This window comes from Aspergillus chevalieri, chromosome 7 (assembly GCF_016861735.1).
Source record: "Aspergillus chevalieri M1 DNA, chromosome 7, nearly complete sequence".
NCBI classification, from domain to species: Eukaryota; Fungi; Ascomycota; class Eurotiomycetes; order Eurotiales; family Aspergillaceae; genus Aspergillus; species Aspergillus chevalieri.
In genome coordinates, this window is record NC_057368.1 from 1,538,228 (window position 1) to 1,563,383 (window position 25,156).

The 25,156-nt window shown below is 51.4% G+C and overlaps 9 protein-coding genes across 9 annotated transcripts; 4 read left to right on the top strand and 5 right to left on the bottom strand.

Annotated features, from left to right (window-relative positions):
* Positions 1 to 1,403: 1,403 nt before the first annotated feature.
* On the top strand, positions 1,404 to 2,561 carry ACHE_70525S (unc-50 family protein; the record flags this gene model as incomplete). The annotated part of the gene is made up of 5 exons (XM_043282868.1): positions 1,404 to 1,510; positions 1,630 to 1,729; positions 1,789 to 1,792; positions 1,854 to 2,191; positions 2,253 to 2,561. 5 exons carry the CDS (start codon positions 1,404 to 1,406, stop codon positions 2,559 to 2,561), a joined length of 858 nt encoding a protein of 285 aa, XP_043140204.1.
* Positions 2,562 to 2,791: 230 nt separating this feature from the next.
* On the bottom strand, positions 2,792 to 3,669 carry ACHE_70526A (PDGFA associated 1 family protein; the record flags this gene model as incomplete). Its single annotated transcript, XM_043282869.1, has 2 exons — positions 2,792 to 3,454; positions 3,529 to 3,669. The coding sequence occupies 2 exons, from the start codon at positions 3,667 to 3,669 to the stop codon at positions 2,792 to 2,794; spliced, it is 804 nt and encodes a 267-aa protein (XP_043140205.1).
* Positions 3,670 to 4,162: 493 nt separating this feature from the next.
* On the bottom strand, positions 4,163 to 5,620 carry ACHE_70527A (putative MFS monocarboxylate transporter; the record flags this gene model as incomplete). Its single annotated transcript, XM_043282870.1, has 1 exon — positions 4,163 to 5,620. The coding sequence occupies one exon, from the start codon at positions 5,618 to 5,620 to the stop codon at positions 4,163 to 4,165; it is 1,458 nt and encodes a 485-aa protein (XP_043140206.1).
* Positions 5,621 to 6,409: 789 nt separating this feature from the next.
* ACHE_70528A (GMC family oxidoreductase) lies at positions 6,410 to 8,233 on the bottom strand (the record flags this gene model as incomplete). The annotated part of the gene is made up of 1 exon (XM_043282871.1): positions 6,410 to 8,233. The coding sequence occupies one exon, from the start codon at positions 8,231 to 8,233 to the stop codon at positions 6,410 to 6,412; it is 1,824 nt and encodes a 607-aa protein (XP_043140207.1).
* A 1,717-nt stretch (positions 8,234 to 9,950) lies between these two features.
* ACHE_70529S (uncharacterized protein) lies at positions 9,951 to 11,304 on the top strand (the record flags this gene model as incomplete). Its single annotated transcript, XM_043282872.1, has 3 exons — positions 9,951 to 10,339; positions 10,401 to 10,902; positions 10,978 to 11,304. The coding sequence occupies 3 exons, from the start codon at positions 9,951 to 9,953 to the stop codon at positions 11,302 to 11,304; spliced, it is 1,218 nt and encodes a 405-aa protein (XP_043140208.1).
* Positions 11,305 to 11,747: 443 nt separating this feature from the next.
* On the bottom strand, positions 11,748 to 14,737 carry orlA (putative alpha,alpha-trehalose-phosphate synthase subunit Tps2; the record flags this gene model as incomplete). The annotated part of the gene is made up of 3 exons (XM_043282873.1): positions 11,748 to 11,917; positions 11,973 to 14,241; positions 14,303 to 14,737. 3 exons carry the CDS (start codon positions 14,735 to 14,737, stop codon positions 11,748 to 11,750), a joined length of 2,874 nt encoding a protein of 957 aa, XP_043140209.1.
* Positions 14,738 to 15,668: 931 nt separating this feature from the next.
* Positions 15,669 to 17,258, top strand: ACHE_70532S (uncharacterized protein; the record flags this gene model as incomplete). The annotated part of the gene is made up of 1 exon (XM_043282874.1): positions 15,669 to 17,258. One exon carries the CDS (start codon positions 15,669 to 15,671, stop codon positions 17,256 to 17,258), a length of 1,590 nt encoding a protein of 529 aa, XP_043140210.1.
* A 425-nt stretch (positions 17,259 to 17,683) lies between these two features.
* Positions 17,684 to 23,035, bottom strand: pld3 (phospholipase D; the record flags this gene model as incomplete). The annotated part of the gene is made up of 1 exon (XM_043282876.1): positions 17,684 to 23,035. The coding sequence occupies one exon, from the start codon at positions 23,033 to 23,035 to the stop codon at positions 17,684 to 17,686; it is 5,352 nt and encodes a 1,783-aa protein (XP_043140211.1).
* An 877-nt stretch (positions 23,036 to 23,912) lies between these two features.
* On the top strand, positions 23,913 to 25,074 carry ACHE_70533S (uncharacterized protein; the record flags this gene model as incomplete). Its single annotated transcript, XM_043282877.1, has 2 exons — positions 23,913 to 24,294; positions 24,350 to 25,074. 2 exons carry the CDS (start codon positions 23,913 to 23,915, stop codon positions 25,072 to 25,074), a joined length of 1,107 nt encoding a protein of 368 aa, XP_043140212.1.
* Positions 25,075 to 25,156: the final 82 nt, after the last annotated feature.

Consider the following 25,156-nt stretch of genomic DNA (forward strand, 5'->3'; position numbering starts at 1 on the left):
ATAACTAACCGCACGATGGATCATCAACTATTGAAAGTTTCGCCGTTGAGGATCTGTGCAGGGTAGATAAATACTATCTGTACGGACGTAGCACAAAGGAGAAGATGCTCAGGGGGCATGCTAATACTACCAATGATGCTCTTGAATCAATCAATGGCGATATTATCAGGCATAATTGACCCTGAATCATGCACTGGACTATGAATGGACCTCTTCTTTTCGGAGATTCGCAGCCGAGCTCTGCCCCAGACTGTGCACAAAAGTGTACGGAGTATATTCCGTGCCCCTAAAAGTATGAAAAAGGTACGATCAGAGCAGTCTCTAGCAGAATACTCGATCAATATCAAGAGTAGCACAGAGTACCGGAATTATTTCCTCTGCTGAACGATTCCCGTACTCTGATACACCCACTTGTTCAATCAATCTAACGGTGTTCTGCCCGGTCTTGACCAATTCCTGCCCACTGCAGCAGCTGCTACTTTCCACGCTATGTTCCAATGCCATCTGCCGTGAGTGGAGAAGGGCCCAGAAGGGAGGAACCCACTCTGCAGCGAGTGTCAAAAAGCAATAATAAATTCGGATGCAGTGAAACATAGTCGATCAACCGGAGACAACCGGACAGTTCAAACCCTGTATTATTATTGCTGATTTTCTTCTCTTTCTCTTGCTTTGTTTTCTCTCATGGTCAATTGACAGTGATGTATCACCTGCCCACTAGCAGCTTCGTACATACAGCGAGCGTTTCGCATATCTGCAGCTGGCAGAATCGAGTACGTGTATGATTCAATCAATGCAGAAAAGGTCAACAGGACCGGACAATTGATAATGCTAACCAAGGCGTCCTGATTAATTCTGGAGACTTTGTTAACCGGAGGGATGTCAGCAATCCTGAGGTTGTTCGGGAGAGATCCACTTCTCACCACCGAGTCTTAACAACATTCTTCCAGTGGCAGCAAAAGATATAAGTGACAGGTCCAAATTTTGAGTATGCACCTATGAAGTGTTCATTCCAAGCTGCAATAGTCTCTTCACATTCCACAAGTTGTATGTACAAATGCTCTGTGCTCTTGAGCAGTCAATCGCTCAGGTTCCGCTGCATCAATGTACACCGTGCACTGAACGGTGAACAAATTCTCCGTTTAGAATGAAGAGAATTAGCATCCATCTCGCGAGTCGCCATTGAGATCCACGTTAGATGTATCTATGGCTGTAGAACGAGTACATGCCCAACGGAACGGCTTCATGTTCCCCCGATGCGGATGACATAACCATCTCAATGCCTAATCAACAACGACGGTTCAAGCAATACGATTCTCGATTCGTTCCACGCCAAACTCTTGGTCTACTGTCGCGTTGTCAGGTATACCTTGGGTTTGGGAATTTTTTTTTCTTTATCATACAACATGAATCCGCACATCTCTCTCCCCCGCCAACATGCCTCATCCACCTTTGGCGTGTCAGCGCCAGCAAGCCGAGGGTCCAGTATACGGATGCCGCGTTTCTTCAAGAGGTGAGCATCCATTGCATTCTATTCGTACTTCATATGCGCATATCAGTCCAGCGGGGGGGGGGCTACAATTAGCCGGGTCGACATTGATCGCAGTACAATGTTGCTAATGCCTGCGGTAGGCTGTTCAAGTTTCCCCAGATGGACTTTGAGATGGCCATCTGGGAGATGACTTCTTTATTGATTGCGCCAAAGAAGGTATTCAAATCCATCTACTATCATGTGAGTCCATTCAATCCCAGGTTTTATCTCATTATAATACTGACTCGTTGCGTTGCTAGAAACGTACGTGACCTACGCCCTGGGACCGGAGACATCGACCCTTATGCTAATGTTCTCGATACAGAAACGAAAAACACATGGCATCGACCCGACCCATCATTCACCCATCTCCTCTCCTTCTTCCTCCTGCTTACAGCTCTCGCATGGGGTCTCGCCTATACCCCCTCCTTCGGGTCCATTTTTCGCCTATCCTTTTTCTTCATATTCTTCCACTTCATCGGGTCGTCACTGCTCATATCCACCGTCGCCTTCTTTGCCATCGGCCGACTGTTTGGACCTGACGGTGCGGCCGCGTCCCTGACGGGATTCAGGGGATCGCGCGGCCGGAGACGAGGAGCCGCGCAAGGCCTCTTCACGCAGCCGGGCGAAAAGGATCAGTTGGAGTTCGGATACTGTTTTGATGTAGGTGTCTTGGTGTCCCGCCCAGAAAGCGACTTGTTATTGACGGATATTTGTAATTTAGGTCTCCAGTCGTGCATTTTTCCCTCTGTACCTTCATCTTTACGTCGTCCAATTCCTCCTCCTACCCCTCCTCACCCGCAGCGGTAATTTCCTTGCTGCGTTCCTCGGAAATACGCTCTATCTATCGGCGTTTACTTACTACACCTACATTACTTTCCTGGGGTACAACGCCTTGCCCTTCCTGCATAACACGGAATTACTCCTCCTTCCGATCTTGGTCTTTGCGGTTCTGTGGCTGGTGAGTTTAATCGCCGGCTGGGGAGTGGTCCTGCAAGGTCACAGTGTGGAGGGTCTCTTTTGGGGAGTTTAATTATTTTTCTGTTGTTTGACTGTTCATACATATTCCATGATTCGGTAGGCGCCGGTGTACATGGGAATTGGCTATTTTGCTTTGCTTTTATTGGTCTGTCTCGACCACTTTGACATGGCATCAAGATTCATCATAGCGTTTTTATATAGACCTCATATCCAAATAATGTCATAGCATTCATGAAGCTCGCTCGAATCGGTAGAAGAACGATTGTCTTGAAACAATCCAGATTATTTTTTCTTGCCCCCGCCTTTCTTATTAGTATTTTTCTTGGCCAAAAGCGCCTCGCGCGCAGCCGCCTTCTCCTTGGCCAATGCCTCCTTCTCTTCCTTCTCAGCCTGCTTCCGAGCCCGTTCTGCCTCTCTCTGCTCCCGGACAAGCGCCAGTCGTGCCAAATCCGACCGCGCTTCCTCCGTCTTCCCCTCCGCATGTAGCTTCATATACCGCTCCCTTTCCTGCTGCGCCTCAAGAGCCTCCCTCTCCCGACGCGACAGCTGCGACAGGTCTTTCTTGGGCTTGCTCTCTTCGTCCGTCTTCTCCAGCTGCTTGCGCGACGAGGCCGTGTGATTGGGGTTTGCGGGTAGCTCGCCGCCCTCACCCTTACCCTCGCTCTCGCTGCCATTCTTCCCCTTCACGTCATTCTCGTCTTCGGAGTCTGAGGGTGGGAGGTCGCCCGGTTGAAGGGCCATTTGCTTGCGCTTTGTGATGGCAGCTTGCTTTTTGGCTTTTGCGGCGGCGCGGCGCTCTTCACGGGTCATGTTGGCGGCGGCTGAGGTGCTGGGGCCGGCTTTGTCTTCGCCTTCTTCCTCTGAGGATTCTTCGTCGGAACCAGAGCCAGAGCCAGATTCTTCTTGTTCTTCTTCATCGGAGGAGGGAATTTCGTCTTGGGTTTCCTATTTTGTTCAAACAGCTGTTAGATATGCTCATGGCGTGGTCTGTAATCGTAGGAGAGTCAAGCTCGACGCACCCGCCATAAGCTCACGGGGTTTCCATCTTTGTCGGTTGGTTGGGCATCGCGACTGAAATGCTTTCCACCTGTTTCGTGATTCAATTCGTCAGCGTTCCTGTCCGTCCGTCCCTGCGCGAAACTTCTATCCTGAGTGGTCATGTACCTCCTCTGCTGGGCTTTGCGAACTTTCCACGGCCGCGAGGCGCCATTTTGAATGCTTTGTTTGAATATGTGACGAGCTGGGAGCGCTTCGGTGTATCAGGTATGTTTTGTAGGAGTCTGTAGGAGTGCAAGATTCGGTCAGTAAGGCTGCAGGGCAGGTTTTTGGAGGGATGATTCACATACCAAATTTGGTGTATAAGAAAAGTTAGATAATTCACAAGCTCTGACTTGAAGTTTCCTTCGGGAACAATCTGGATATTGAAGAATCGCTGTTCTAAAATGGGAAAAAAGAGAAGAATGAATAATTGAATGTTTTGGAATCGAGTCACGCGGGGAGCAACAAGATCGTATCCACCGTCTGAGGCAATCAGATTGCAGCCGATATAATCACTTCTGTATACATACAAAACTTTTCCATTCCTTTCCTTTCCAATTACGATTAATTATTATAGTACAGTATGACTATTTTCTGGTCATCATCATATTTCAATTATACCCGATTCCAGGTCCATCCCAACTTGGCTATCCTCGCCGTGACCAAAGTCATCGATCCAGCGACAATAGCACTCCCCATGAACATCTGCGCATACAGATACTCACCATCGCCTTCCTGAACCAATGCACCGGCAATAGGCGATCCAATCAGCGCCGCAACACCGACAACACTAAGCACCATTCCCATCCGTACCCCAGTCTTCTTCAGATCCGTCGTCAGCGTGCTCAGCGTCGCCGGGAACAGTGACTGGATACCGGCTGCAGACAGACCATAGAAGACAGCAAAGGCGTATAGTCCGCTTAGACTTTTCACGCCGCTCCAGCCGTACGCAACGACACCAGTCGCTAGACTGAACGGGATCAACATGTTCAGTGGGCCGGTGTACTTGTCAGCCATGAGATTGGGAATCAGGCGACCCAGAAGTCCGACGCCGTTCATGACCAGGAGGAGATCGATAGATACAGTCTGGGAGACGCCGATGATGTCGCGGCCAAAGCTGCCAATGTAGAAGAATCCGACATACAGGCCCCAAAAGTTGAGGAACATGCCGATGGCGAAGAGGAGGTATGGTAGTTCCTTGAACGCTCCCCATTCGACCAGCGGGCCGCTCTTACGAGGTGGCAGACGCTGGCGCAGGAAGAACACACTCGGGCTTAGTGTGGCGAGGGAAATGAATCCCAGTGTCCGCATGGTCCATCCGTAACCCACCCGGGGTAAGAGTCGCATGACCACTGCGGGGAAGACGAGGCCCCCTGTTGCTGACCCAGATGCGGAGATACCAATAGCAATGGCCCGATTCTTGGTAAAGTATGTTGGCATCAGAGCGACAGTGGGACAGAACATGAGTCCGCAGCCGAGACCCTGGCCAAGACCCTGCGCTAGGAATAGCTGCCAATACTTGGTGCATAGAGAAGTCATGAAGATACTGAACAACTCCAGCACAGCCCCTACCGCCAAGGTGAGCTTGAAGTAGCCGGCATCCGTCGCACGACCAGCAAAGGTCCCGACAAAGAAAAGCAGGAAGATCTGTATACTTCCAACCCAGGAGATATCGGACGGCGGATGACCAAGCATCTCAACATAGTATGTCTGGAACACACCAAAACTGTTGATGTAGCCCCAGGTATTGAAGATGACCATATGCGCCAGGCCTACTTGCAGCCATGCTTGGAAGCCACCATCAGGAGGAGGACCGATGTCTTTGCCGGATTCTCTTGTCCGGACGAGCGAGAGGGTTCTTGCGGTTAGGGTGCCGATATGGCTGCCGTTGGTGCGTGTTTTGGTGAGGTCTTTGGATTCGGTAATGTCTGGATTGTTGGGATTGTAATCTATTGCTGATTCCTCGTCTCTGGGAGAGTCAATCGCATCGACATATTGGTCGTCGGTGGAAGGTTTCTCGTCATTGGCATTCTGACAGCTATTTGGGGTATTCTCCTGCGAAGAGGAAGCCATTCTGGCTCGAATTGTAAGAAATCACACTGTAAATTGACTATTTCGCATTAAATCCCGACGGCTATTGGTGGTCTTTGACAAAAATAAAGTAGTATCAATGATTAGAAATGGTGCTCGTGTTCGAAATCCGGGGCAGCTGGATTTCTAATATCACGACTCGACCAGAGTGAGTCACAGAGAGCATCTGAAGTGGAGAAGATGCATTGAGAAAAATCTCAGTCCCAGCCCTAGAGGGATTTCGGATTGTCACAATTCCTTCCATTCAAGTCTGCGCTCGGACAGATGACCGACCCCGGATATTGATAGCCTCGGATAGTTTTCGGGTTCCTTCCCGGTAACGGGTATGTCTTGGCTCGGATGGGCTGTATATCCTCTTTCGTGGTGAACGTTTATATACATTGAATTGATGTACCGTGCCTGTACCGGTACCTAGTCATAACTATACAGTAACCATATGCAGTCACGTCAGTCATCCGGGGAATATTCGGCTCATTCTCCTCTTCGGGTTAGTATCCGGCTTGCCTAATCGGGGGACGCGTATCAGATCTCCCCACCTCCACGTTTTCTTTTTCCCTCCCTTCTTCTTCTCCTCTTCCTCCCTCTCTTCTCATTCTCACTGGCGGTCCATCAGGGGTCCTACATTATTGCTCAAACTCTGATTCTATGGCAGGTAGGGCGTCGGATGATGATTCCGATGCTGACAGAAAAGAATATCAAGTCCCCTAAGAGAATCAATTCACTAACTATATACAGTAACCACCAGTAAACAATACTTGTTCACTTTGCAATTTACTTGCGCGCATGATAATCCTGTAAAATCGCCTCGGCGATCTTCTCAGCCATACCATAAAACACAGTCATCACGTGCGACGACACCTGCGTCGGGGGAATAGAGCCATCTACCACTCGCAATCTCTCAACATCATACACACGTGCCGCCGAGTCTACAACACCTCCAAGCTCCTTGGACATCATGGCACATGTACTCACGGCGTGGTAGTTGGGCCGGAATCTGTCCTTGACGTACTTCGCCCAGTCCCGCAAGCTCGCATCCGCTGGCAAATGGTCAAACCCGGGTACGGTTTCGCCGGCGTAGTACTGCGCCATGGCTCCCTTGCTGGAGAGCTCACGGGCGAGCTTGGAAGCAGCGGCCTCACCTAGCACGTCGAGCTCGTTTAGGAGGTACTGAGGGTTGTTGTACAGGCGGCGGAGGTAGGGATCCTTGTCCGCAATGTGAACATAGCCGCGAGTGAAGGGGATCAAGTCCCACACATCAAAGCTAATTTTGCCAGCCGTGTCGAGGAAGAGCTCGGAAAAGGCCACGTTATCGTTAACCAGCCAGTTGCGGTAGTTTTCGTACTGGATCCTCAGCGCCGTCGCATTGTTGAAGCCGCCTCGGGCCACGACCTCTTCGGCCCATTGGTCCAGCTTTGTGTTGAGCAGTTCGTGTGCCTGGGGAGCAAAGTCGCCGAATGTCTCGTTGAACGTGGCAAAGTACGCAGCCTGACCCTGACCGGCACCAGCTGGGGTGATTCTGGACTCTACATGGACGGTGGTTTGGTCCTGAAGGTTAACACCAACAGGCAGCTCCACTACCTGCTCAATGCCAACCGAGTCGAGAACAGACTTCATACCAATGCCCGAGTACTCGAGAATTGTGGGGGAAATGGTCGATCCAGCCGCCAGCAAAACTTCCCGGCGAGCATAAGCCTCATACTTGCGAGTCCTGTGCGTTCCAAACTCAACACCAATTGCCTTGGGAGAACCGGGAACGGTCTTGTCCAGCAACACTTTACCAACCCTTTGGCCGGTCAAAACTTGGAAGTTGGGCCGATAGTAGTTGGGGACCAGATACTCGCGCGCAGCATCGGCACGGATTTGGCTTGGGTACAACGTATTGAGGAACATGGAAACTCCGTGAGGATCACCGCAGCACAAGTCCTTCCTAACAGGGACGCCCTCCGCGCTGACAGTATCCATGAGAGCCCTCATGATAGGAGAGTAAGGTTCGCCGGTATCACGGGGTCCAGCATGAACGCTACCGTTGAACCCGTGGCACTGTGGGTTGAAGTAATGACCAGCCTCAATCTGTCTCTGGTTTGGGGGACGGGCTTTCTCGATCTTGAGCATATACGGGAGAAGATCATCCCAGTTCCAGCCTTGGTTGCCAAAGACCGTCTCCCAGCTGTCGACTTGGACCTTGTGAGGTCGAGTCCAGGTACCACCGTTGATAAGGGTGGAACCTCCGAGGCCATTACCGGAGCGAATTATCTCGGTACGGTTGTTGACGGCAAGTTGGACAGTCTCGAATGCATGGTCGACTTCAGTCCCGAAGATTTCACCGTATCTGTTGAGGTCTTCGATTATGGGACCGCGGTTTGATTCGAAGTAGCCGCTCTCGATGACCAAGACCTTGATGTTAGGGTCCTCGGTCAGGCGTGCGGCAATGGTCAGGCCGGTCAGGCCACCACCAGCAATGATGTAATCGACAGTGGTGTTGGCAAGCACGGTTGGGTCGGTGAGCAGTTGAGGTTCAACGCCAAGATGCTCACGAGGGAACTTGGGCAGTGCTGTCGCAACGGAGAGGAACAAAGACCAGAGGAGTGGCTTCATGATAAAGTATTGGTCGACGGAGTAACAACAATGAAAAAGAACAAAAGAAGGGGGGAAAAGAAAAATCAACAAGTTGCCCAAAGGAGAGAGAGAAAGCTAATGATGGAAAGACGAACCAGACCTGGCAGAAGAAAGGTCTCATGCGAGGCGGATATCACCTTATATAGACTTTCGGGTCTTTCTTCACAACGAGTCTATGACCATATGAAATTGGTACGGCAAGAGACGACGAGCTAATCACAGTACGGATAAGCACCGCTGTGTCACCCATCCTACCAACAACTCCGAACCAAGATGACCTATCTCGTCCAGAGTCGGGAGCCTATCTCTGCCAAGATCGATGCTTACAACCCTGAGAGAAGCTGAGCGGGCTGAATATAGCGCACGTGTGGACAATAGATGGTTCCCACAAACCTTGAGAGTCAAAATCTCACCGAAAAGGCACCGAGATAGTATACAAGATATACACTCTACAACGAAGTGGGGAATGTAAAAAAGGGCCGTGTACGGAGCACTATGTTTGAGGGTTTCCACGGGCCAGGGTCGGCAGGCCGAGAAACTCAGTCGGGAAATTTGGGATTCGGGATGGAATCTGCAAGACCGCCAAAGTCCGACGAAACCGACGGTTTTACTGGACAAGAGCATATCGGGTAGGAAAACAGGATGACCGGCGGTGCAGGTAAGCGCAATGCCCAGAACGACAAACCAAAGTCGGCGGTTTCTGGGCATTGATCGTGGGGCGTTGCCAATTTCACGGCAGAGGAACGTGGGAGGCATCAACGTCTCTGATACGCAAGCCAAGAGCGATAGTGAACACCGGCGGCTTAGATTAATCCGCTTGCATGAGATTTTGTATAGGGCCCCTTTTGCCAACGATGCAGCCCATACCCCTGGAATGGATAACGGGTTCGTTCAGTAGACATTGATTGGCAGTACAAAATGATTGAACATCAGCGCAACGAAAATTTACGAGCCCTGCTGAGCTTATTCTGGAGGGTTTGTAGCCGAACCAAAATATGCATAGGGCAGAGATATACTTGGTAGGAGTATATGAGGGTGGCCTGTTCAAATTCTGCAGTCTTCGGTTAACGTGGGCTATGGAACTAGGAGTCCGCCCGGACCAATTGCAACGGGCGCCGACTATACTTATTTCCACAACATGCTCAAAAGGTACGGAGTAGCAATGTCATCACTGGAACGAGATGTTGATCTTCGCCTGGTCTCCTCACCAGACTCCACCACCGACCCGGGATGATGTGCGGGTGTGGTGATTCTGACTTGGACCCTCCGAGCCTATATTGACCGAGAGCGCTGGGCATACATAATCCCATCTAATAATCACTACTGGACCCTATCTCTACCTTGCCGGATTGTTAAGATCCGGATTCGAGAACACAAGGCCGGCGTCATCATTTCTAAGCCCCGGTACCGGGTGCATCTTGGCAGGTCCAGTCCAGACTTATCTCAGCCACGCTTCAAGGTACCCTCAAGGGAAACGGGTTTATTTCTTGTCAGTTCGTTCGTGTAGCCGGAAATGGTTTTCGGTGTCGACCTGGTTTCTTGGCTGCTGTGCAGACTATCCAACAACCCCTCGGGCCTGCATTCTTCGCGCCTCGGAAAGTTAATCTCCGGCTGCATATATACTTACATGCCTTGCTTCCCTACCTGGAATGATAGAAAAAAATAGAGTGAAAGAAAAAAATAGACCGCTGTCAGAATGAAGTCTTCTTGGTTCACAGCCGCGCTCTGCGCATTCCCCGCTATGGCCATGGCTTCCCGTCTATACGCCGCCTCATACGCCGGGATTGTTTCCACGCTTTCCCTGGCGCCTGCTAGCAATGGTACTGGCAATCTGTCTGTCATTGCAGAGTCCACTGGTTGCGGTCCCAGTCCTTCGTGGCTGATGCTGGACGGTCACCATGACATCCTGTACTGTTTGGACGAAGGCCTCAATGTCCCCAATGGCAGCATCGCCTCGTTCCATACCAACGCCAATGGTTCTCTTACTCCGATCAAACATATCGAGACCATTAGCGGTCCGGTCATGTCGGTGCTGTATTCTGCATCTGGGGTCCCTGGCCGCAAGTTCATTGCTGTTGCTCATTAGTATGTTTCTATATCTGCTCAACTACCTATCTCCCATATGCACAGCACTAACAGAATGAAGCGACGGCTCCGCCGTGACTACCTACTCCGTCGACCCCATCACTGGCGACTTCAACCGCTTCCAGACCTTCAACTTCCACATGGGCAGCCCCGGTCCCAACGCTGAACGCCAGGACGCACCGCACCCTCACGGCGCCTATCTCGACCCTACAGGCCGCTTCGTCCTCGTCCCAGACCTGGGTGCTGATTTTGTCCGCATCTTCAAAATCAACCAGCACACCGGCCAGTTGAAGGAGGTCTCGCCGTTGGTCACCAAGCCGGGGTTGGGACCGCGCCATCTGGCATTCTGGACGCCTAAGAATGCGTCGCGGGCGCAGGTTGCGAATGGCGAGGTCGAGGTGTACTGTTACCTTGTGTCGGAGTTGATGAACTCGTTGACTGGGTATAAGGTAGCCTACTCCGAGTCTGGGAGCATGGAGTTCACCAGTGTGTCCGAGGAGAGTACCTTTGGCGGACAGAAGCCTGGTCCGGATGGATCCAAGGCATCGGAAATTGCCATCTCGGTAGGCCCTCCCTTCCCCCCCGTTCCCTTCCTTTCTCCTTCATTCTTTTAAGTATACATCGCTAACAACGCACAGCCCACGAACAACCACGTCATCATCTCTAACCGCCTCGACTCAACGTTCGGCCCTAAGAACGACTCCTTCGCCATCTTCTCCATCGCCAACGCGTCCGGCACCGCGTTCAGAAAACCCTCCTTCCTAAGCCTCGAGCCCGCGTACGGTATTAACCCGCGCCAGTTCGAGATTTCTCCTGGCAAGCAGCAGCATCTCGTGGCTGTTGCATTGCAGGATGGAGAGGAGGTGGTTGTTACGACGTGGGATGAGAAGGAGGGTAGGACGGGGGCGTTGTATGCGAAGAAGGCGATGAAGGGGCAGATTCCAGCTGTTGTTTGGGATCATTAAGTTAATGTGTTGTAGACTATACGCAGTGAGGGATGTCTGCAGGACAAGATTGAAATAGACAAGACCTATCGATTCGTAAATTGCGTGTACTTTGTGCTTTGATATCAGGTAACATCTCTTTTGACAGCTGTAGTAGTGATCATTGTGCTCAAAATTCTCTATCCTAATAGTCCGTTTAACATGTCTATCTGTAGCAAACCCATTCCGATCAGCTCCGCGTCACTGCTGGAGCAAGAAGCAAAAACCACAAAATTAAGATCGCCAATACGCCAGTTGAACCTAATAACACCCTCAGCTCCCTCTACGCGGCACGGCACGGATACGGGCGGTTTTTTGGAAATATATATAAAGTATATATCGTGCGAGCAAATCGAAATCGAAATCGAATCCAGAGTCCCTCTCTAGATCTTCAAAGAAAAAAAAAAAGCAAGTAAATAAGTCTTCTAATACTCCTGATTACTCGAGCTGTTGTTCAGCATCCCGATTGTCCCAATCACATCGGCGGGTTCGAGGAGATGCCAGCTGGCCTCGGTTTGCTTCGAGCTTGCGCCGACGGTGACTGAGTAAACATGGGAGGATGGGAGGTCGAATTTTTGAAGCGCACGGAACATGTCTGAGAAATGTTAGTCGAGGACCAAGATAGTAAAGGGGGCGGGAAGAAAAAATACCTTCATCGGTGAAGTCATCACCTAGACACAAGATGAACTCAGGAGCTTTCCCGGGCATCGTGCCATACTCATTAACCAAACGAGTGGCAATAAAGCCTTTATTGACAAACGTCGGCCGTACTTCAAGGTTCGCCTTGCCTGCCATCACTTCTACATCCCACCGCTTCATGACTGTTTCCTCCAACTCTTTCCGACACTCTCGAGCCTGGAATGCACCGTATTCAGGATCCGCCCGGCGATAATGCCAGGTCAAGGCCACCCGTTTCCGTTCGATAAAGGAACCCTGTGTCCGTTCCGCGTAGTGCTGGAATACCTCCATGACCTCCTTTTGCCACCCCATGTTCGTTTTCTCCGCCAGATTCTCCCAGTCATCTGAGCGAGGTTTTCGGATGAAGCAGCCGTGCTCCGCACTCAGACCCAGTTCTGGGATATGGCCCATCCACTCATCCAGGAAGGCTTGATCACGGCCACTGATGATCCAAACTGCATTGCGGGGATCAGCCGCAAGACTCTTGATGGTTCGCAGCACACGGTCTGATGGGATGGCTGCTTGTGGATCTTTGACGATTGGTGTAAGAGTCCCATCGTAGTCGAACATAAACAGCCTCTTCCGGGCTCTGCGATACTGCCTCAACAGCTTGGCGCGATCGAGTGCCGGAGTCGACTCGGATTGGTCAAAGGAAGAGAGGTTGGTGAGGAGACGGTTGAGATATTGTTTGGACCATGATCCCACCGTGTTGGTAGTCACATGTCTGTAAAGTTTCGTGTGCTGTTCCTTCTTCTCCTCTGGGGACATGGTCAATGCCTGGTTGATGGCACCTGCCACACCCGCCAGGTCCCAGGGGTTAATGTGAATCGCGTTGGAGAGGGTACCAGCAGTACCGGAGAACTCGGAAAGGATCAAGGGTCCATGGTTCTCCTGTTGACAGATAACGTATTCCAGACCGGTCGTGTTCATACCATCCCGGACAGTCGTGATTAACCCAACATCGGCCACTCGCAACAGAGCAAAATATTCGTGCGGGGTGAGGTACTGTGGGTAGTATTGGATAGGCGAAGAGCTCAACGAGCCAAATCGGCCATGGATGCTGGCAACCAAAGTGGAGACCTGGCTAGCAATCTTGTTTTCTGGGTCTTCTTTTTCTTCCTCAACACTAGTCGGGCTGGTGACCTGGATCAGCACAACCTTGTCGCGCCATTCTGGATAGCGCTCCAAAAACAATTCGAAAGCCTGCAATTTTTGCGACACTCCACGGACACTATCCAAGCGGTCACGGCCAACAATAATCTTCTTTCCAGCGTACAATCTCCGAAGTCCCGCTACTGCCTTTTCAATCTCTGGGGCGCCAAATGCAGCATCTTGAATCGCTTTGGCATCAATACCAATAGGAAACACGTCCACAGCCACGTGCGCGCCGTATGCATCCACTCCAGCGGAATTCGAATCGAAGCCAAGGATCCTTGTACAGCAAGATGAAAAGTGGCGGGAGTAGGAGAACGTCTGGAACCCGAGCATATTGGCACCCAATACACCCGTTAAGACTTCTTTCCGCTTCGCGAGACAGCGCAGAAACTCGCTACTGGGGAATGGTGCGTGCAAAAAGAACCCGATAAAGAGATTGGGGATCCGTTGGCGCAGCATGATGGGTAACAGGAACAGGTGGTAGTCATGAATCCAAACAATGTCCCCTTCCTGATACTCCTCCAGGATGCGGTCCGCGAATAGTCGATTCATGCGGACATAGTCCGCCCACCAACTACGTTCACACCGGCCATCGGTAGGACCATGTTGCTTGTAGTGTAAAAGCGGATATAACTCCCGCTCAGCATAGCGCCTCCATCGACCTTGGTCTTCTAGCAATAACGTATCTTCCGGCTCCTGGTCCTCGGTTTCATCCGTGAGCCACACGGGCGCAATTCGACCGTAACGACAGCAACTCAATTGCGCATCCAAGCGATCACGGTCTTTTTTCGTGACCCTTATCCCTTCCAAAAGGGGATGGGCAGGTTGCTTTTGACTGGCATCCACGGGAACTGGAGCCGCAGCTTTGTTCACGGGCAAGGGCACAGGGCCGGTGGTGGCACCAGAGAGCCCTTGGGGTTTTGCGCCAACATTGATGGGGATGTGCTGTAATGGGGATTTTTCGTTTTCAATTGGCTCAATTTCGCCTGTCCACCCGACTAATGTATGCGACCATTTTGTGCTATCGGAACCGAGATAGGCGAACGAATCAAACAGCGCCGACGTACCGCGACGGGTCTTGAGTTCCTATAACGGGTCCAATGTCAGTCTGAAATAAGAATGAGCGGTATAGAAAGGTACACCATACCCAATCCGATCCCGACTGAAAGTACAACTTGTAGGGTATACAGAAGGCGGCACTGATGATTCGCCCGGAGAGGCGTAATCCGGGGTGCTGCTCACGAGGGTCTGGCTCCGGGATAGTCTGCGGCGTACCTCCCACTAGACTCAACCGGCGCAACAGTTCCCTTCCCGATTTCGCATTCTTTGCAGCCTGTTCGGGAGTGGCGGGGGTGGTGACGTCGCTATCACCATCGGGCGGCGGAGCGGTGCGAGTACCGGGGTTGTCCGAAAAGTAGGAAGGAGCGTCGCTGGCAACGGGATGCTTCTTATCGACGTTGAGGCTGGGAGTGACGGTGGATGCCTTGGTGTAGGCGTCGTCGCCCAAGGTCTTCATGCCAGGGCCGACCATGACCGGATTGGGCTGGCCATCGGGGACGCGGGGGGTCTCGTGCTCGGACATTGTGGATCAGAGAGGAAAAACGAGGAGGAAAAGGGATTTTTTGGTTCGCGCAAAAAGAGTCGTAGACAGGACTAGAGGTATATGTTAGTTTGGAATGATTAAGATAAGCTAGGGAAAGGATAGACGTTGGGTGAGGAGAGGAGATTACTGTACCTGGTTGCAGCGAAGGGCGACGGAGGAAGGCCGGGGACTATTGAGGGAGAGAAAAAGCAGAAGAAGCCATGAGGAATGAGAATAGCGATTAATAGAGTATTAAGAGGGAGGAAGAGAATAAAACGAAGAAAATAAGGTCGAGGATGAAAAGAAAAGGAAGAGGTGCGAGAGGAGGAAAAGTCGCTGGAAGAGAATGGAAGAGACTAGAGAGGAGGGGAGAAGTCCGGCCAGAACCAGTCAAGGCGATAAGCAGTGGTCACAGGCCCAAGGAATTGGATAGGAGAGAAGAGCTAATGAACAGGGAAAATTAGGGAAAATAGCAGGGGTGGATTAATAAAAAACAAATCAAGAAAGAGATATATATAAAGTAGGCGTTCGGAGGAGTATACGAAGTCCCGGTAATAGAAGAGACAGAAGAACGAAACAGGATACCCGGACTGCGTATGACTGATACGTCTCTGTCGCACTCCTTGAGTCCCTGAATCACTTTCTGAACGACTTGTTTTCTTCTCTTTTGCTATGATTTCATTCCTAGAACTGTCGACCTTGACTCTATTCTTGCTATCACACGTGACTAGGGCTCTCCACGTGATGGTCACATGACGCTATCGCAAACATATCATTCTACCATCATATCTCCCATCCTAAAAAAATTCCGTTCATTCTGTTCGCGTCACTTTGCTCTCATTGTCACTTCATCCGGTCTTCCCCGTCCAAGTACATGCCCCGGATTCACCGTTTCCCTTCGCAATGCCGTTGCTCGCCTGATCGCGCTGCCATGCGCCTTGTTGGCCGTCTTCCTGGTCTACGTCCTCATCGCCTCCCCACTCTATTCAGTTTTGGTACAACATCGTCCTGCCAGCTCCATGGCTCTACCACTCACTTCCACCCGCGCGACGAAAATGCCACGGAAGTCTTTCCGGAAAGTCTGCAGAAGACGCTGGAAGCTCATCGTGCCTCCAACCGAGCCAGTCTGTTTCGCGTGGTGAACACCACGGTACCTCCGAAGAACCATCGCCCAACGACACAGAGAGCGATCAGAAAACCACCCCAGAAACAAGGGGAGGAACAAAAACAGGTCACGCCGGAAAGTACTCAAAAACCGAGAATCAGTCGCCGGGAATTAGATAGACAAATCAGGTCTCGGCTCCGATCTGACTACGAAAAACCACCGGAATGGGTGAATCAGCAGTTGCGATGGAGTGTGAGCCTTCTGCAGAACCGACCAGAACAATGGCCATGGCTCAGCTATCATGCTGAGGCTCACACATCCGATGCTATGGCCCAGCTAAATGCTGAAATTCGAGCCTTGGACGCCTATCTGACGCCAACTTCGGATGAACAAAACGGAGTGGATGGACTAGTGAGCACAGTCTCGAAGCTCCTCGAAGACGTCCCTCATAGGCCCCAGTTGGCTGGCTCCTGGCGGACGGGTGTCGCGTCGACTCATTCAGACCTCGACTTCGTCTTGCCAATACCAGATATTGGATGGTCGAAGGACGACATCCGTAAACCCAGTTCCACCAGACCTCAAGTTCTAGAAGCCTATCATAACCTGCTGGAAAGGGTCCAGCAGACCCTATGGCAAACCCCCACGTTCAAAGATAAAACATTCCTGGTATACAACCGCATCCCAGTCCTTTTAGCAATCCACCACCCAACAGGCATACGAGTCCGATTTCAATGCAAAGAGGGCATCCCCTCCTCCGTCGAATACATCAATGACTACCTAGCCGAGTACCCCGCCGTGCGCCCCTTATACAGGACCACCCGTCTCATCCTCGAAGCACAAGGACTCTTCGGCCCCCACCACTCGTCAATAGGCACAAACGCCCTCCTAATGCTCCTCGTCGCCTTCTGCAAAATGAACCACGGCCGCTTCCAACGCCCACGCAGCCTAGGCGTCCAGCTCCTCGCTTTCCTGCGCATGTACGGAATTGACGTAGACCTCGCTGCTAATGGTGTCGCCGTTGACCCACCAGGTTGGTTCAACGCGGAATCCGTCCGGAGCGCAGATATGAATTGGTCGTGGCCTGAGGAGACCCCCGCGCATATTCGGGGCCAGCGCGCGCTTATGAATCTCAAACGGACTGCGGGTTTCAAGGGTAACGAGCCCATCGCGGACCATTTGTGTATTCAGGATCCGACAAATTATATGAATGATTTGGGACGGTTTTGTACCCGGACGAGGGATATACAGAATGTCTGGGCTGCTGCGTATGCACGATTGAGAACAGCATCGGACGATTGGGATGCTTCTGGGGGCTCGGTTGGGCAGAGTATCTTGACTCATGGTCTGCGTGCCAATTTCGAGGATTTCGAGAGGAAGCGTCATGGTCTCGCTGACATTCATGGTCTAGTATCCTGAATTATACTAGATATCAAAAGGTCCTCTGTATTATATCTATGTATTATTATGTGTATATCTTACATGCGAATCTAAAGCAACTATCTGTTGTTTCTGCAAAAGGAAGCGAACATTTTCAAAAAATAATACCGCCCAAAGCTGCGCCAATGCTTGCAAGACCATGAAAACGCCTGCTTAACACAGATCTAAGATATTGACGCCCTGGCATCAAGCCAACGAACGTCTGGTGTATGGTTATTAAAACAAACCAATGCAACTGCTGTAATGAGTTGCATATATGTCGTACACAGAATAGAAAAAGGCGCTCGCAGGTGACGTCTATTTCTTGAGAGTTCAGAGTGAACATTCGATTAGGCATTATGAATTTAATTGCTGTCCCCAGTCAGCTCATGGAATTGTGTGTTATAGAGCACGAAAAGAACTTACTAAATCTCCAGGGGCGAGATCTGATCAAGTGCATAGAGCCAGTTCCCACCCTGCTCTTCTTTCTCAAGCCTGGAATCAGTTAGTATTAGAACTCCTAGAAACACGTTCATAACAAGGGAAGCGAACCAGTCATAAGGCCAAAGAATCAGATGTCCCTGGACCTTGTGCAACAATTCCTCTGATCGTTCCTTATCCATCACCTCATCCGACGCAAGGAAATCCCGCTTCGAGCCAAGCGTCGTCGCCCTTCGTCTCCGCTTCCGTGATAGTGTTGCGTTGCGATTCAAAGCATCCGAGTAGTCAACTAGCGGCGGCGGGTTTGACTGTGACTTCTCAAGGTCGTCGGCACTTGTTCCATGATCATGTGACTTTTCATTGATAGGCTCTTGGTTATGGGAAGACTTTTCGTCCGGGGACTGAGATCCCTTTTTGTCGACGAGTTCAGTGTTAGGCTGAGGAGGTTTGGCGGGTGTCGTCGTGGCTGCATCCGCACCGGGAGGACCACTTGCTCGCTGCTGCGGTGGCTGAAATGCTTTGGCACTGTGCTGGCTTTGCATCTCTGCAAAGCGCTCTCCATACGTGGCATATTCTTTGTACTCCTTCCAGGACTTCACCTCACTGTCTGGCATGCAACGGAACACACTTCGATAGATCTTGGTGTTCTTCTCAGCTACAGCTTGCCAGGTGTCCAGGTAGAAGATATCAGTCACTGGGTCTCTCATACAGTCCTTGTCCACGAAGATATGCTTCAATTCTGACGAAAGAGGCTGTGGGTATTTTGCAGCATCGTATCTTTCTTTCGAGCCCAGCGCAGCACCACTGTGGCTGCTTTCAACGTCAACGTTCGATGCCGAGCTTGGACGCAGTACACTGGGTAGTCCTTCTATGATAGGAGACAATGCTGATCCGGTCTCCGGGGAAGCTGGAGCAGCCTGTTCTTGCAATTCCTCGTTGGGAGCAACTTGTGGGGGTTGTGGCTGTCCCGTTTGCCTGGGTTGCTGTAGACTGCCCTTTCCTTCAGCCGAGACAGGCGATACCAGAACTTCCTTGCGGCTGTCGACAAACTTGGAATCGCGTGCATCCCCTAGGCCGGCTTGTGTAGCGGAGTTTAGGCGATCGGGACCATCACCATCGACATCTTTCCTGTGCTCAGCATTCTGTGTGACTCTCGCATCAGTGGTCATTTTCTTGCTGGTTTTGAGATTCGGGTTGTTGCCTTGCTCCCAATCGATGTCGTGGTTGAAACTATGCATGTCCTCGGACCGAGAAAGGAACTCGTCTTGCATCTGATGGCGACGTTCAATCATATCCCGTTCATCCTGCTTTTCTAACATCATAGCCGCGGTTTCAGCATCCTCTCTGGCTTCGGGAGCCTTCGAGTTTCCCTCCGCCATTTCAAACATTTGCTTCTCTTCTTCAGCAGCAATATCATGCTCCAACAATTCATCGACATCGATGCCCAAATGCTCTCTCATCAGACGCATACGAAGTGTGTGCGGGAACCGCCCGACAAGGTAAGGCTGACCATTCATGGTAGACCAGATCATATTCGTGTCACGCACGACTGCCGCTACCTCTGAATCCCGCGATCCAAGCATAGACCGCTCATTGATATTGGCTGACCCAATGATCGCAGCCCGATCGTCCACCACCATACACTTGGCATGGATATAGAGCTGCTCCGTGACAAGCTGGCTCTGGTCACCAATCTTGCCCCAGGTTCGAAGACTGAAGAATTGTATGTATTCTTCGGGCTCAATTCCTAGGGCACGGAGCCGCCCGAATATCGAGGTCTCTCCACGGCAGATGCTTCGATATTGACATTGCATGATAAGGCGGACACTCGTTCCACCTTCGCTATCCACGGTATTCTGGAAACCGGGCATTAGTGGAATGACGATGACAGCGCGCCATGCTTCACCGTTCTTGGCTGCTCGGGTAATCCTTTCCACCAGAGCATCTCCAATAAGGTTTTCGATCTTCCTGCCATCGATCTCACATGTGCTGACGAAGAACTGATTCTCGATGTAGACGAAATGCTCGGATTCTTCGATCAGCTTAACATAGGCATTCATGATACTGTGTTCCGTAACTTCAGGTGTTCCAGTCGACCACATGCTACTAGAACGCAGGATCTGGACTTCGCTAGATCCATCCAGGCCAAGGGCTTCCAAGTCCCTGGGATCGAAATCTGGCGGGGGCAACAAGAAGGGGGTCGGGCGAGTCGGCTTTCTCTGTCGTAGGATGTAGTTCCATCGTTGCACGAAATGCCGGGTGAGATCTCTGGCTGGTTGGCCAACAACATGCATGGAAATATCGTGCCACGGCATTCTAGGTATCGTATTGCGGTCATACATCTCTTCGTATGGCTTGTCGAGCTCGTAGAAGTCTTGAATACGCGGGTTGGAATAGTCTTTTCCGGGCCAGAGTTGGCAATGGTCTGCGTCCTTGGGCATGTCAGCCGTCTCAAAACCCGTCTGCTTATCGTCCGTGAGTTGGTGTTGGGGAGTATCCCATCTTCCAAAACACAAGTCAATTCCGCCAACAAAAGCCAGGGTGTGATCGATGATGCACAGCTTCTCGTGGTGAGCCCAGAAGAAAGTGTTCTGCCGGAACTGGTTCGGAGATCTCTGCACGAAGACGTTCGGGTGCAGATCCAGAAGAGAAAACTTGGAGTATTCCGAGTCGATCGGAATAGCAGAGTTGATGTTTCGGTACATGATGACAAAAATCTTCACCCCTTCACGGGCCTTGCGCTGCAGAAGACGATCCAGACGCCATTTCTGACTGATCGCCGCTGGCCGTCGCATGTAGAGCTCGGGACTCAGCCACCAGTCGTGGATGTAGATAACATCCTTGGCCTGGTTGATCGCTCGCGAAACCATCCACATGTGGTCACGCCCATCAACAAGCCATTGTGCGAAACATTTGTGACGGACAGGAGCAAAGCTGTCAAAGCGATTTGGCCTGGCCCATGGAGTGTTGCTCACCATGAACCGGATTGAATCTTCGAACTGGGTTAGCTGACGTTCATTTCTGGCCAGCAGTCTCATCTTTCGCTCCGAGTTCTCAAGTCTCAGGGTGTGATGTTGCGGGTGTCTGGCTGATTCTTTTGCAGACTTTGCCAGCTCCTTCGCTTTCTGGTTTCGCAAGCTGATCTTTTGTGTCTGCATCTTGAAGAAAGGATCGACCAGGAAGACATCGTAGATATTCATCTCTTCGGGTGAGTCGACGCAAACCACGTAGCTGTGTCTCACTAGGAACCATTTAGGGGAATGACGTTTCTTCACCATGGCTGGCGTAAGAGCCCGGCGGAAATCCAAGCCCTTGGATGACTGAATGATCAAGAACCCTTCCTTGCCGTGGTAACTGCCTTCAGCTGCGAGACGAACACCCAATGCCGATAACTCCAAAAACTTGCACAGACGATTGCTGTCTGGCCGGAAGATTAGGAACCGGATCATCTTCTGAAGATAAGCCTCGAGCTTCTTCCGTTGTTTCTCTGGATAAGATTCCTTCTTGTTGGCAGGGCCTGCTTCCGCTGCTGTGTTCTCACCCTCCTGCGGATTGGTGGCGTTGGACTTCTTGCGGGATAAGGCAGCGGACGATCGTCGCGATGACTGTTGCTGATTTTGTTTCTTCTTCTTCCCACCCCTCTCGTTACCACTAGTGGCATTGGCTTCTGTCTCGTAGCCAACTTCATCCTCTTCATCCTCCATCTCACTTTCCAATCCACGAACTCCACGCAAATAGGGGAACGCGCTCCGAGGAAAGCGTGGGAGACGAGTATGCCCCCCTTCAGGATTCCGTAATTGAATATATTTTTGTGTTCCGAAGTGAAGCTTGTATTTCAGATGCAGATTGGCAAGATCCCGTAGGGTTCGGTGGATGATCCATTTCATCCGTGTCATGCCGCTGCCATATTCGAGTTCGATTCGGAAAACCAGGTGACGGTCACCCGAATTGGAATCGATACGGCTATCTGTAACGCGGACCTTTAGTTGTTCAAGCAGGATTGGGATACGCTTGCTACCGTGTTCGTCTCGTTGGAACATGCTAGCTAAAATCAGGGCGGCCGGCACCCCAGAGGTTAGCTCTGCTAGTAGTTCCGCTGATTTGGCATGGTCAACCGTATTGTCGGCCTTGCGACGCTGTCCGATAAGCTTTAATCCAGCCTTGATCTGCTTCCATCTTTGGGTGCTAAGACTAGAGCCGCGGTCACCACGATTGCGCCGGCGTGCCGCAAGGTTCTCTGAGTTTTCAGAAGGGCCCGCCAATCCGGCGAATCGCCTCAGGTTACCCGACCGTCTTTCCTCTGCATTCGCACCCAGCCCGTAGCTCAAGCCACGAGCATTGGCGAGCCAGGCACTCCTTCGTCTCATGGCGCGGTTTCTATTAAGGCGGTCACGTCCCTCATCCTCCGACACACCCTCGCGCTGTTGGTGGATGTCAGCAGCACTTGCTCTTCGAGGGAAAAAGTTGTGGCGGTAGTTCTCGAAAGGAGTAAAAGAACCGTATCGGTTAAATGAAGGCCGACTTGTTCTAGGTGTCGTAGGAGCGGTTCCAGGGGCCGAATCGTTCTCCGGTGGCTGCTGTCGGCGGCGTGGTTGCTTCTTTTTCTTCCGCAAGCGTGTGCGCTGCTCCCCAGCACTTTCCTCGGCGTCAGCATCAATATCACTTCCTTCTTCCTCCAATGTGTCTGGGAACCGAAATTCCCCTCTTTCGGAGCCTGGGGTTGCTAAATCCCCGGCCATTGTTCGAGACTCGCCGATAGTCGCACCACTGGCCGAACGAGAGTGTGAGGCAAAGGAAGGCGAAGCTGCGAAGGCTTTTAATTTCGTAAAAATCGACTGTTTTCCCTTCGATGTCGGATCTGCATCTTCTCCTAAGACAGATGAGGGCCTGGAGTGGGGTAACTCTGAAGGGAGTTCATTATCGGAGGCGTCACGAGTGAATTGCACGCTTGGACGACGGGATGAGGAGGGATTTCCGGGCAGTGAGGAATGATGCCTGTGCCCAGGCAGTCCATCGCCCGAGTGGTTTGGCGGCCGAGTGTTCAGTGGCTCGGACCTGTCCCCCAGGGCCGTTACCATGTCCAAACGGTCAGCCTCTCCATTTTCATCGTTCTCTTTGATGATACCGCTGCCTCCCCCAGCGCGTTCAATCGTCCCATCCCGTCCCAAGTCATTTTTGAACGATGAAGGGCGACTTTTGGCGTCGGTTGCAGGAGAAGGCACTGGCGATGCTACCCCGGGGGCATTGGAATTCGAAGGCGGTATTGGATCTGGCTTTTTCATATCCGGCCGGTGGACAGTGGCTTCAGGATTCGTTATAATTGACGAGTCGGCCATGCTTCTAAGCAAATGATATCAAAGATTAGCATTCTAATGCTGTGAACATGCAGTAGCAGCGCCGATGATGTAGCACAAGACGTATGCAGATTACCCCGTACGGAGAAGTCGAAGGGGGAGAACCAACGAACATGCGGATCACAAGAAACCCCTGCTGACCAAGACCTTCTTCTCTCCTTATTTTTCTATGCGGTCATTCTATCCTGTTCAGAAAAAGGGAATATTGGGCGTCTTCTATTAATGAAAGAGCATCAGGAAGAGGACAATTAGTCGTGGAGGTAAAAATGGAGGTTCGAAAGGAGATGTTGTTTCAACGCCGTTCCTTGCCGCAGTGGAGCTGCACTAGGAATTAATGCACGGAAGCCTGTTTTGGCAGTTGGTTATGAGTTAATAGGGAGAATGGGCAGAGGTTCATAAAAGACTCTCAAAAAATAAGAGAGAGAGAGAGTAAGGGGGCTGTCAATAAGCTGACCGATTTGACCCGTCGGGATCTGTCATATGAGGAGGATACTCTGTACTCTGTACGGACGTTGTTCCTGCCTGGGGCATACACACGTGGTTCAGGCAGCAAAGCCACGTGGTTGCATAACCCTGAAGCATACGAGTGCATAGAGCTACATAAGATATGCAATTGCAATTAGAGCAAATTGCAGGTTATCAAAAAAGAATACATTAGCGTCCGAAGTGATAAAGTTGGGCATTCGATTGCTGTACCTTACCGTACCGTACCATACAGTACTGTCCGCTATCGGCTTCTGCAACGGCCGAGGATAAGCCAGCGGGGAATCAACCCTCACTTCTCCAGAAAACGACTTCCCCATTCCAACTTCCAGGACAGAAAGAAAGACGAGAAAACCAAAAAAAAAATTCCAGCATAATGACAGACACTGACCCCCTCAAGACCTTCGATTCCACTTCCCCCTCCGCTCCTCCACAAATATCCGAAAAGTCCTATCCTATCGCTGGCATCCTTACCACCGTCTTTGGTCTCGATGAACTCCCTCCCCAAACGACCGATGTGGCCTGTCTGTGGCTTCTACACCCTAGACTGGCGACCAAGGACCGCATGACGGGCATCGCTCAGTCAGCTATCGCAGACTGGAACCGCAGGATTGCAGGCTCACAGCAACCTGCTAAGGGACTGATTGCTGTCTCTTTTGACCAGAGGAACCATGGGACGAGATTGGTGGATACGCAGGGTAATGAGTCGTGGAAGAAGGGCAATCCTCGTCATGCGCAGGACATGTTCTCCGTTTTCCGTGAGTGGTGTTACAGTTCTATTCTTGGGAAGGTTGGTGCTAATATGGACGATAGAGGGTACGGCGCGGGATACCTCGGTGCTAATGGACTACCTCCCATCATTCGTTTTCCCTAAATCAGACCGCAAGATCGTTGAGAACCTGGTGCTTGGTGTTTCCCTCGGAGGCCACGCGACATGGAGCTGCCTGCTTCATGAACCCCGAGTCAGTGCCGGTGTCGTAGTTATTGGCTGCCCCGACTACGTCAACCTCATGGCAGACCGTGCGCGACTATCCAAATTACCGGAATGGACCAGCACTGACCCTGCGGGCGCTCAGTTCCTGGGATCTGAGGCATTCCCTACGTCTCTTTTAGACACCGTCTCCAAGTATGACCCGGCCAGCCTGTTCTTCAGCCACACCAGCGTTAAGTCTACGGCACCCGGACCCCGGCGTGAGGGACCCCTGCCGGAGCCAACTGAATCGGAGAAGGAGTCCCTGCGTGCGCTGTTGACCCGTACAATCGCCGGCAAAAAGATTCTCAACTTGTCCGGGGGAGTGGACAAGTTGGTGCCATACCATCGTGGTGAGGTTTTCCTTACCTGGTTGAAGAAGGCCATTGGTCCCGATGGCTGGTTCGCGGATGGCGCAGTCTCGCTGGAGGACGTTATCGATGAGAACGCCGGACACGAAGTCACCCCGAAGATGGTTGACGAGGCTGTTCGCTTTATTAGCGAGACCCTGGCGGCCAGCAACGACGGTTCAAAGGGCTCTGGTTCGGTGCGGGAATCTAAGATTTAATGTAGATACGCCAGGACAAGTCACGAGAATGTATATAGAGAAGAACATCCATGTACAATGTCTGGAAGAAATATAACGCATG